The sequence below is a fragment of the Sceloporus undulatus genome, chromosome 6 (genome assembly GCF_019175285.1).
Source record: "Sceloporus undulatus isolate JIND9_A2432 ecotype Alabama chromosome 6, SceUnd_v1.1, whole genome shotgun sequence".
NCBI classification, from domain to species: Eukaryota; Metazoa; Chordata; class Lepidosauria; order Squamata; family Phrynosomatidae; genus Sceloporus; species Sceloporus undulatus.
The window spans coordinates 119099750-119112019 of record NC_056527.1 but is presented as its reverse complement, the minus strand read 5'-3'; the positions used below and the strand labels follow the sequence as shown (position 1 = coordinate 119112019).

The 12270-nt window shown below is 48.0% G+C and overlaps 1 protein-coding gene across 1 annotated transcript; it reads left to right on the top strand.

Moving 5' to 3' along the window:
- The first annotated feature begins 7237 nt into the window (after positions 1-7237).
- Positions 7238-11444, top strand: LOC121933950 (rhomboid-related protein 4-like). The gene is made up of 3 exons (XM_042473930.1): positions 7238-7595; positions 9931-10069; positions 11256-11444. The coding sequence occupies exons 1-3, from the start codon at positions 7238-7240 to the stop codon at positions 11335-11337; spliced, it is 579 nt and encodes a 192-aa protein (XP_042329864.1). The 3' UTR covers positions 11338-11444.
- Positions 11445-12270: the final 826 nt, after the last annotated feature.

Genomic DNA, 12270 nt, shown 5'->3' with positions numbered 1-12270 from the left:
TTAGGATTTGGTGCCCAGAAGATACGTTCCCCCAAAACTGGTGGTTTAATCCATCTTTCTGAATAAATTCACCCAAGCGGCTATCCTGCTGCCAGCCAAAGCCTTCCCATGCCCTCCCAGAAAACCTGCCACCCGAGGCGCTTGACCCCTCCACCTGGCGACAGAGCCGGCTTTGCCGGACACACCGCAAGGAAGGGAACAAGCCAGGCCCTGTCCCCAACCAGAGACCCCACAAGTCCAAGGGCCAGAAGGACCTCTGGCTCCAAGGCGGCTGTGAACCCCAACGGTTGTGTGTTGCCGTGTGCTTTCCTATGGTTTCCAACTCATGGTGACCCAAAGGCAAACCTATGATGGGGGGTCCTTGGAAAGATGTGTTTGGTTGGCCATTGCTTTCCCCTGAGGCTGAGAGAGTGTGACTTTGCCCAAGGCCAGCCAGTGGTTTCACACGCTCAAGCCAGAATTCGAACCCTGGCACAGGCAAGTTGCCAGTGGCCAAAATCACACTTGTCTGCAAAGAGCAGCCTGGACCAGCCCCATAAAGAGAGAGCCATTGCCTGTGAAATGCAGCTGTTAAATCCATTGGCCAGGAACTGTCCCATCTGCTCCGCTCTCTTCCTCTGTCTGCGCATCATCTGCGCATCATCTGCTTCTGTGCATTTCTAGAAGGAAATGATCCCTAATTTCCTGGGTAATAACGGCAGCCTTGGCTTCCTAGGGCTGCATCTGCACTGCTGAGATTGTCCAGTCTGACACCACTGGAACTGCCAGAGCAATAATAATAACAACAACAACAATAACAACAACAATAATAATTCTGGAAACTGTAGTTTTGTGGGACATTTAGCCTTCTCTGTCAGAGAAGGTGCTGCAACAAACTACAGTTCCCAAAATTCTGTTGCACTCAGCCACGGCAATTAAAATGGTGTCAAGATGGATTATTTCTGCAGTGTGGATGCGGAACCTGGTTTAGACTTGCCATTGTCACATACCCTTCAGCGGTCCCAATTTCGCTGGGACAATCGGGATTCATCTTTTCTCAGAGGCTTTTAAAATGTCCCGGTTTCTCTCTTTTCTTCTTCACACTTCCCTCCTTTGTTCTCAGCTAATTTCAGTTGCTGCAAACAGAGTTCAAGGTACAAAAGTAGTTTGCTCTCAATTAACTCTGAGGAGGGAACGGGGAGCCTTGTCCTTCCCAGTCAGTTCAGGCAAAAGCAAACAGCTGCAGCCTTTCCTTGCTTGCCTGCCCTTCTTCAGCCGTCACTTTTGACTTCTTGGCTGCTCTCTGCTGCTGCTTGGCCCTTGGGCATCCCACTTTCCATCTTTTAAATTCGTGCCAAGAAAACCTCATGATAGGGTTTCCGTAAGTCGGAAACGACTTGAAAGCACAGACAACAGCGAGGTTATTGTTAGTAGCTGAGATCACAACAGGATGATGATGATGATGATGATGATGATGATGATGATGATGATGATGATGCAGTTGTGACCAGATGCACCAGCCAAGAAGTTGTAGCACCAACTTCAGTACAGGCAAAGAGGGGGTTTGGACTGCCTAAGAGCAGGGGTCTCTTCCAAATCCAGGGTGCTTTAATGGTGTGCTGTCCTTCCTGGGCCCCAGTTCACTCCCTGCACCTGAGGAAGGAGACCACGTGTGCAAAGGCCTGTGCAAGAAGCCTGACACTTAATAAGGGTTATTCAACAGTGGAAGACACTCCTTCAGAGTGTAGTGGAATCTCCTTCCTTAGAGGTCTTTAAACAGAGGCTGGATGGCCATCTCATAGAATCATAGAATCGTAGAGTTGGAAGAGACCGCAAGGGCCTGTCAATGGGGATGCTTTGATTTAGATTCCCTGCATGGCAGAAGGGGGTTGGAGTGGATGGCCCTTGCCATCTCTTTCAACTCTTTGATGCTCTTGTGCACCATGAGTCTCAAAGGTGCCACCGCCTTGGACCTTTGCCCCTTGGACCTTGTCCGGCAGACACACTCACGCACACCAATGGCCCGAACCTTCCCTGACTGCAGACAGACTGCGCAGGGTTGGCGTGAGGGGTCCAGGAAGAGGCCCTGGAAAAAGGCCCTGAAGGACGGCCAAAGGGCAGGAGAGGTGTTTACACCAAACACTTGCTCCCCTGATACTCCTTATCTCCTCTCCCCAGAGACTCTCCAGAGGCCCTGGTCGGGGTCTTGGGATGCAGAGTCCTGGAGGGTGGGATGATTTGGATTTATTTGTCTGGGGGCGGGGGGCTTGGAGTCTGTTTTTGGGGGGGCATCATTACCTGAGTATGAGCTCTCCAGCCCCCCTGAAACCCATTGCATGGCCTGAGTCATATGCTGAGCACATTTCCCGGAATCAGAGGCTGCATCCAGACTGGAGAAATAATCTGGTTTGGCACTGCTTTATCTGGCTCAAGGCTATGGAATTCTGGGAGTTGGAGTTTGTTGTGGGCCCAGAGCGGAGCAGAGCTTAAGGAAGGAAGGCCCTGCAACAGACTCCTACTCCCAGAATTCCATAGCCTTGAGCCAGACAGAGACACCTTTAAGACTCAGGCTGCATCTGCACTGCAGAAATAATGCAGTTTGACACCACTTTAATTGCCCTGGCTCTATTCCATATGGAATCCTGTGATTTGTAGTTTTGCAAGGTTTTTGGTCTTAATGGGGTACATCTGCACTGTAGAAACAATGCAGTTAGCATGCATCTATCACTATTATATGTGTTTTATTAATACATTATATATTATAAATAAAACATGGTTTGGATATTGATGTGAGATTTCAGACTTCCGTTTCCTTATTGATCACAATATGTTGATTTTAATTGTTTTAAATGAAATGCTTGTTTGACTGGTTCCATCATGTGTCATAACGGCAAGGTTGAAAATTGTTCTAAACCTGTTTTTATTATTTCATAAGGAATATAAGTACTTATCTCCTTTTTATAAGCCTGTAACTTTTGCACCAGACAGGACTTTCTCTAATTCGGTGGCTGTTCTTATGTTCGGATGAGTGTCGTATTTTGTTCTCAGTTTGCCAATGGTTTGTTAACTGCAATAAAGGCAATTGATTGATTGATTGATATTATATATATATATATATATATATATATATATATATATATAATTATTTTTAAATCTGTCCGTCTTCCTTCCTCGCCATCAGGATAATGTATATGTAGGAGTGTCTGGGGTGCAGCAAAGCTGACCTCCTGGCCCTGTTTTGGGTGCTGATACCAGGCTGTTTACTAAACCTGGTCTGTTGTTGCGTCTGTGCGACACTCGGTGGTCCTGGGCGAACTGGTGTTGCTGCACCTTCGCATGGCGCATGACCCAGGCAGGTCCCTCTATGTTTTGTCCACAGGCGAAAAAGAGGACGGCGTTGCATTGAGTCAGGTTTGACCTCTGCAATGGCTGCGCTCAGCAGATCTCCTGCAGCAGGCCTTGATGCAGCCTGACTCTCAACACACAAACACACGGCAATCGGAGCAAGAGTCTGCAAAGACTTCCTTTGCAAGAAAGCAAAGGGAAAGCCAGAAAAGAAAGGGTTTGGGCAGAGAGGGGACAGGCGCGGAGGTGGACACATCCTCACATTTTGCAAAAATGGAAACTCTAGATCGGTGTTCAAACAGATCCCTGGGGAAATGACTTTTTTTGGGACATGGCTGGCTGGGGGACTCTGGGTGCTGCGGTCCAAAAAAACCCACTTTCCTCAAGGATCCGATTCATATTAAAAACGCATCTATTCCAGTTGGCTTTTTCATTTTAGGTAATAATGTTTTTTCTCTGCTCCTTGTTCTCTGTTTTTCGACCCCGGATTAGTGCAATATATTGTCTTTTTCTTGCCCCTAGTGAATTGTGATTTGTATAGATTCCCGTTCCTACCCCTAGTAATGATGTTTTTAAACTTTTTATATTGTGATGCTTTACCTGTATTTTATTGATTCTTGTCTTGTAAGCCGCCTTGATCATGCAATTGGAAAGGCGGGATATAAATAAAAATTATTATTATTATTATTATTATTATTATTATATTGAGACTGCTCCTGGATCTAGAGACTCCAGGGTCACTTTCCTCCTTGAACCTTTTAAATCCCATTTCTAGTCACCATCTACAGCAGTTGTCCCCAAACTGTGCCCTTTAAGAGATTTTAGCCTTCAGCTCCCAGAAGCCTCAGCCAGCAATAGTCTGGAATTCTGGGAGCTGAAGTCCAAAATGCCTTGAAGAGCCCAGTTTGGTGACCACTGACAAATGACACTATTTGCTCATAGGGAAACCGTACTTGCCCATAAGGAATCATTGGCGAATACAGTGGACCCTTATTATACGCTGGGGTTTGGTTCCCGGATCCCCCATATATAACAAAATCCGTGTATGCTGAAGTCCCATTAAATATAATGACATAGTAAAATGGTGTCCCTTATAAAATGTGGAAAATCAAAGTAAATTTATACTTTTTTGGAACTTTTTCAAACCGTGGATGCTTGAATCCGTGTATAAAAAATCCACGTATAAGAAGGGCTGACTGTACTTGCCTATAGGGAAATATTGGGAATTACTTGCCCATAGGGAATACATTGGGTAGTGGTCCCCAAACTCTGACCTTTAAGGGATTTTGGACTTCTGCTCCCAGAAGCCTCAGCAATGTTGGCCAACAGCCTGGGATTCTGGGAGCTAGAGTCCAAAATCTCTTAAAGGGCACAGTTTGCGGACCACTGAGATAGACAAAGTCCATACTGTAAAACAGCATAAATAAATGCACATTGCACAGGGATACATCAGGGAACAAAGTCTCTGAAAGTGAGCCTCCTTTTTACCATGTCTTTTTAGGTCCCCTTCTTCCTCTTCCTCTGTCTAGCTGCTTTGTTTTTCTAGCAGCATTAGCTTTGGGAGGATTGTGAAGGAGAGCTAAGGTTAGGTTTAGGTTGAAGGAGCAGGTTTGCAATAAAGAATGCAACAACAAAAAGTCTTGATCTGGGAAAGAGGAGGATTCAGATCTTGCCAACCTTACTGTAGATGTATGTGCCTGCTTACAACAGGCAAGGCAGTCAGTGGCTGCTTCCAAAATCTCTTTCTAAGCAGATGGAAACAGCTGCATGTGGGGGAAATGCATAGATCTATAAGTCTCTCCATCAAAACGGAGACTGTAAGAAAATTGGAAGAATCATAGAATCCTAGAGTTGGAAGAGACCTCAAGAAGGGCCCTGATCCAGTCCAACCCCCTTCTTCTGCCATGCAGGAACTCTCTGTCAAAGCATCCCCATTGACATATGGCCATCCAGATTCTGTATAAAGTCCTCTATGGAAGGAGACTCCGCTGCACTCCGGGTGAAAGGAATTAAAAATCATCCTCAGATACTCCCTCTAAGGGTCAAAGTATTTTTGCTTGTTCATGCAAGGTTTTCCTGACCTGGTTGTTTCCCTTCCCAGGTGCAATGCATTCATTTTGGGGAAAAGGTTTAGCCAAAACATGCACAATTGCCCTCTGTTTTTGTGTGGCCAGAACCCACAGTCTTTCTGTGCTCTGGCGCCTCAACAAATGACAGTTCCCAGAATTCCATAGCACTGAGCCAGGTCATACCAGATTATGTATTTCTGCAGTGTGGATGCAGCCAAAGCCAGAGAGACAAAAAGAAAAAACACCCCAAAAGGCCTTTGCATTGCATCCAGGAGTTTCTCTCCAGTTGCCCATCTCACTGGCCACTTGCTATCTCATCACAAAAGGTAAAGTTTTAAAATTGGATGGCTCAGATTCAGTGCAGAACTGGTCTTGGCACCTGAAGACAGTCTGGACTCACTCAAAGCGGTGCAAATGGCCAGTGTGGACATGGCCTTGGCCTGGGAGGGGAGAGTGGGCAGAAGGGCACATGCCACGCGAGGGAATGGCCACCAGGTGGAGCTGTAGCCTTTGGGAAAAGCAGCCAGAGCAAAGGGTCCAAAGAGAAGGAAGGGGTCAAGCTGGTCCAAAGGAAGTAACTTTTCCAAATGGCATATATCCATTGCACTTGGCAGCTGGCAACAGGCCTGAACCTAGTGCCAGGGAGAATAAGTGCCTCCCAAAATATACAGTCGAACCTCTACCTTTGCGGCTTTGACTTTTGTGGATTTGATTACTGTATGTTGTCTCTGTCTTCCAGTGTGACTCTGTGGCCAACTGTCACCAGAATTTGCACCGGAGGACCTAGAGATTTCTAGAGAGAATGCTTTTCTAGGCATTTATAGGTCTTCCAGCACAATTCTATGGTCAACATCTGGCCAACATTGACCATAGAGGACCTGTAAATGCCTAGAGAGGTGTTCTCCCAGGGAGGGAGTATTTTTTTATTTGCAGCTTTCCCACTGTCACGGGGGTCCTGTGTCGCAAACCCCGGCAAATGTGGAGGCCCCACTGTACACAGAATCATAGAATCCTAGAGTTGGAAGAGACCCCCCAGGGCCATCAAGTCCGACCCTCTTCTGCCATGCAGGAACTCACAATCCAAGCACCTCCAAAGGATGGCCACCTAGCCTCCGTTTAAAGGCATCAATAGATTAAATTGGTCACTACTAGCTAGTGTTGGTATAGTGGTTTGAGCATCAGACTACGACTCTGGAGATCAAGGTTCGAATCCAGACTCGGCCAAGGAAAACCACTGGGTGACCTTAAGGAAGTCACACTCTCTCAGCCTCAGAGGATGGCAATGGCAAACCCTGTGCCTCCAGACCCCGGGGGGGCATTGGGGGCCCACACTCCTAAGGCCACGCTGCCCAGGGCGACACTGGGCCCCCAGCCCTCCCAAGGCTCTGATATAGATGGACAGATCGATATATTGATCAATCGAATCCCACTTGGACTGCATTACCCAGAATCCTCCAGCCAGTGTCACCAGTCATCTCACCTAACGTTACTGGTCCTGAATGTCCCTGGCCAGTGCCCAAGGTGACTGGGGGATTCTGTGAGTCAGAGTGGCTATGGCTGGGGGAGCCTGGGAGTCACATTGTGGCTGGAGGATTTTGGGAGCTATAGTAGCCACAGTGGATGGAGGATTCTGGGAGTGGTGGTCCAGACAGAACCGCTGCGCCAAGCTCTGTGAAAGCCCCTCTCAGACACGCCTGGGCTGAAAGCAGAGGAGCCTTGGCCTTTTTTCCTGGGTCAGGCAGGGCTTGAGGGGTCAAAGGTCACATCAGCCGTGAGGTCACAGAGGGCCCCCTCCTGCTTCCAGGGGCCCTTAGTGATGGGGGCTGAGGCTGCCTGCTCTGCCCATGCTGCCCTGGGCCACCTTGGCCCTGGTGGCCCTCAATGTGGCCCTCTTCTGGCACCCGCTCCGGTCCCCAAGGGGCACCTGCCTGAGCGTGCGGATGGTGTGGGACCAGGGCCAGTGGGAGCGCCTCTTCCTGGCCCCCTTCCACCACCTGAGCGCCAGCCACCTGCTCCTCAACATGGCCACCTTCTTCTGCCTCGGGCGCCAGATGGAGATGGAGGTGGGCAGCCTGAAGACCGGGGCCGTCCTGCTGGCCTTGGCCCTCCTGGGGAGCATGCTCTACCTGGCCCTCAACCTGCTGCTGGCAGCGACGACGGGGGACTCCTGGTACCGGGACCACTGCGCCGTGGGCTTCTCAGGTGCGCCTCCCACCGTCCCCAAAGCCCCACCGCCTGAGGCTAGCAGTGGCCAGTCCATCTGCTGATGGACAGTGGGCTCCCCACGTTGGTTGGGCAGGACAGCCATGAGGCTGGGAGAACCGCAAATGAAAAGTCCACGACAGCCGGCCCTCCGCATTCGTGGCTCTGGCTTTTGGGGATTTCATTATTTGTGAATGTGATGAATGTGTTCTCTCTAGGACTCTCTAGGTCAGTGGTCCTCAACTTCCTAATGCCGCCACCCTTTACTGCAGTTCCTCATGTTGTGGTGACCACCAACCATCAAATTATTTTCATCTCTCTTCATAACTGTAATTTTGCTACTGTTTTCCGATGGTCTTCGAGGACTCCTGGGAAAGGGCCGCTTGACCCCCCAAAGGGGTTGCGACCCCCAGGTTGAGAAGCACTGCTCTAGGTCCTCCAGAGAAATCCTGCTGGATGTTGTCCACAGAGTTGCACTTAGGAGGACCTAAAGATTCCCAGAGAGAACACTCCTCTAGTGATTTTGTAGGTCCTCCAGCGTGATTCTGTGGTCAAATTCTAGCAGATGTTTGCCGCAGAGTTCTGCTGGAGGACCTAGAGATTCCTGGAGAGGTGCCCTCGGATTAAAATAGTCGTGTTTTTGATTTGCAGTTTTTCCACTTTCACGGGAGCCGTGTGCTCCTAACCCGAGTGAATGTGGCGGGACTGCTGTATTGTTTTTAACCTGGGAGAACACCTCTCCAGCCATTTATAGGTCCTTCAGTGCAAATCTACGGTCAACCTCTGCTGGACGCTACCATAGAATTGCGTTGGAGGACCTACAAATGCCTAGAGAAGTGTTCTCTCTAGGAATCTCTAGGTCCTCTGGTGAAAGTTGGCCAACTGGACGCTTGATTGCTGATGGAGAGGACATTTTGCATTAGTCCTTTTCCAGACAAGGAGCCCCGCAAGACTGGGTCTTCTTGGTGGCTGCTCCCAGGCTGTTTTGAGTCCGTTTTGGGGGAAACAAATAGATGATGATGATGATGCCCTACATGGCTGGACCGGCTCCTTCCTTCTCTTGGCAAAAGCTTGTTTTTATTCCAGCAGGCTTTCAAAAAACAAGAGTATTTTAAAGAAAGGACTTTTAAGCAGGAGAGGCAGCCTTGCTGCTATGAGGAATATGGTTTCAAAAGTGCTTCCTATTCAGTTTAATTATACATGTGTTGATTTTTTTTTGGCTATAAAATAGATTATTTATGGTTTAATTACATTCAAACATTATCCTTGGGGAATCACAGCTCATGAGGAAAGGGCTTCTAATAAGGTAAAAGACAGTCTGCATTTGTGGTCCTTTTTCAAATGGGTGTGCTTTGAATTCTCAGGATGGTTTAACTGCATATTTTGGTGATGTGAAATTTTAGCTGTCTTTGTTCTGTCTTGAGTCTCAAGGATGCAGAAAAAAGAGGGTGGTGAGATATCTTTTGATATTTTACCTTCATGGAGTCATGTTTTCTATTTTAATATGCTTTACCCAGACTGAGGGATGATGATGATGATGATAATAATAATACATTTCAATTTATAAACTCCCTTGAATCTTAGTTGGGAAGGGAAAACACAAATAAAATACTCCCGACTTCCTGCCATTACTATCCTCCTCCTCCTCCTCCTCCTCCTCCATCATGAGGTTCAGGGGCCAAGACCAGTTGGGCAGCCTCTGCTGTTTGATTCTAACTTGATCAGTGAAATGTCCCTCCAAAGCTTTCCTCTCTGAAGGCTGGTTTCCATCAAGGGACCCTCTCCCACCCTAAAGCCCATCTTACCCTCAAAAAAGCCACATTTCCCATGCACCATTGTGGTTCTGTGCCTTCAAGCCAACCTCTCCCAGGGATTTCCTGCAATGCCTTTTCAGAGGGGTCTGCATTACCTTTCATGAGAAGTGTGACTTGCTCAAGCAGTTCCTGTGGCCAAGTGGGCACTCAAAGCCAGGTCTCCCAGAGCCATGGTCCAATGCTCAAAGCATGACACCACACTGGCTCTTAAGACTTATTCAAGGGCGGTTTGCTGATGCCTTTCTCTAAGGCTGACAAAGAGGGGGGCTTGCACCCAAGGTTGGGTTCTCTGGGCTGAGAGGGGATTCGAACCCTGATCCACAGCAGTCCTAGCCCAGCACTCAAACCACAACACCGCACTGGACCTACGTATTACCCACCCCACTGCCGCCTTTTGCAAAATTAAAAGGAACCCAGCAGGAGTCCCCAGTTCCTGGCCAATGCGGATGCTGAGGAAAAGTGAGGGTCAGGATGCCTCTCCCATCCTCTTTCTCCTTCTGCCTCCTTCCCTCTGTACACAGGGGTCCTCTTCTCCCTGGAAGCCATGGGCCGGCAAGTGGATCCCTTCCCAGTGGCAGCCATGGCCAACAGTGGCTTTGCCATCACAACCAGGTGGCTCTGTCTGCTGGAGTGCCTGATCCTGGCCGTCTTCAGTCCCAGGTAAGAGCATGGCGCTTGGGGGACCCATGTGAGGGAGGAGCATGTCTCTTGTATTGCCATCTTTTGATTTCCCCACCATTCTCATCTGTTCCGACCAGTTGCATCATCTCATGTTATGTCCAGCAGCCCAGCTGATTCTTTCTGGCTTCTAGGGGTGCAATATTGCAGTCTGTTGCCACTTTCATGGCTTCATCCTCTCTAGCCCTGAAAGCCTTTGTTGTTCTCATTTGCAGAGAAGTTGGCTTTGACTTATGGTAACCTTTCCAATGAGAACAGAAAGGGATTTTGCAGCACCTCTGAGACTGTTTGGAAGAAGGTGTTGTATAAGCTTTCACAGACTGAGGAGTGAAATGGTGTCCAGGAAGGGCTTTTGGTTGGGGAGGAAGGCAAAGAGGGAAGGGAGAAAAATAGGAATCACAGAATGGTAAGTTCCCCACCCTAAACTACAGACCCCAGAAAAACCGAGAGGAACGTAGTCACAGAATCCTAGAGTTGGAAGAGACCCCAAGGGTCAACCCCCTTCTGCCATGCAAGAAATCACAATCAAAGCATCCCCATTGACAAATGGCCATCTAGCCTTTCTTTAAAGACCTCCAAAGGAGACTCCACCACAATCTCTGATGGAGGCACATGGTAGTGCCACTCTCTACTGCTTTGGTTGGACCTCACCTGGAGAGACCCTGTGTCCAGTTCTGGGCACCACAATTCGAGAGGGATAGTGACAAGCCAGAGCATTTCCAGAGGAGTTTGACCAAAATGGTGGAAGGCCTCTTCTCACTCTAGGATTCTCTGACAGAGATTTCTAGACCATTGCCTTTATTGACTGGCTCTGGAAAAATACCACTCTCTGGGCAGAAAAAAGAAAATCTAAGTCCTTTGCTAAAGTACAAACCCCAGGATCTGCTTTAGATCCAGGGAAGGAAACCTGCAGAGTTTCAGATGCGGCTGGATGTAAATTCCTATGGCTCCCATGTTGCATAGCCAGTGATGAGGAATGTTGAGAGTTGTAGTCCATCAACAGCTGGAGCCTTGCAAAGTTTTACCTCTGGATTGAACAGAAGCACATTCCTAGAGCTGATTTTTTACATGTACAACTTAATACAGTAATAAACCAACACCAAAGATATTAAGTATTTTTAAACCTTCTGGATCCAACCTGCTTCTCTCTCTCTGTCCCTCTCTGTAGGAGCTCTCTCATGGGCCACATCTCAGGCATCCTAGTAGGCCTGATGTTTGCTTTTGCCCCCTTCCGCTTGGGCATCGCCTGAAGCACCTCAGCTAAGCAGCCACATTGGCCACTGCGGACACCGCAAGAGACTCCGTCATCCAGCCGCCGGGCCTCAGATCCTCTCTGTACAATCCATTTGGCCTCCTTTCCAAAAAAAAACCCAAACCATTCTGAACCATGAGTAGTGGTCTCTCTTGGGGAAACATCCGTGCCTAGACCTACAGCCTGGAGCCACATTGGGGAAGCATTTTCCCACCAGAGGTGGCTGTTTCTCCTGGAAATAAAGAGGAATGTGCAGACAGGGGAATGGAAGAATTCCTTCCCTATTTCTAGAAGACAGACATGTGGGTGCAAGTCGATGGCAGAGTCTTGGAAAAGAGGGGTTTCCCTCATCCTGAGGACTGGTGGCGCAGTGGTTCAATGCCTGTACTGCAGCCATTCACTCAAAACCACAAGGTTGCGAGTTCAAGACCAGCAAAAGGGCCCAAGCTCAACTCAGGCTTGCATCCTTCCGAGGAGGGAGCTAAAATGAGTACCCAGACTGTTGGGGGCAAATTAGCTTACTTGCTAATTAGTTTACTTGCTGTTCACTGCTATGATCTTTGGAATAGCGGTATATAAATAAAACAAATTATTATTATTATTATTATTATTATTATTATTATTATTAATTATTATCCTCTTCATGAAGAGGTAATGCAGGGGGCAGGAAAGGCCTGGAGCATCCCTTGGGCAGCTAGACCCAAAATGCCGCCCCCCCCCAACTCTTGAGCTCCCAGGCCTCCATCTGCATTCCTAACATCCTTCACCATTCCACAGACATTTAGGCAGCTGTTGTCTTTGCATTCTAGGCAGAAATAAAGCCAATCCCACAGGCTTGTAAGTCTCCCACCACTCAAAATAATAATAATAATAATAATAATAATAATAATAATAATAATAATAATAATAATAATAATAATAATAATAATAT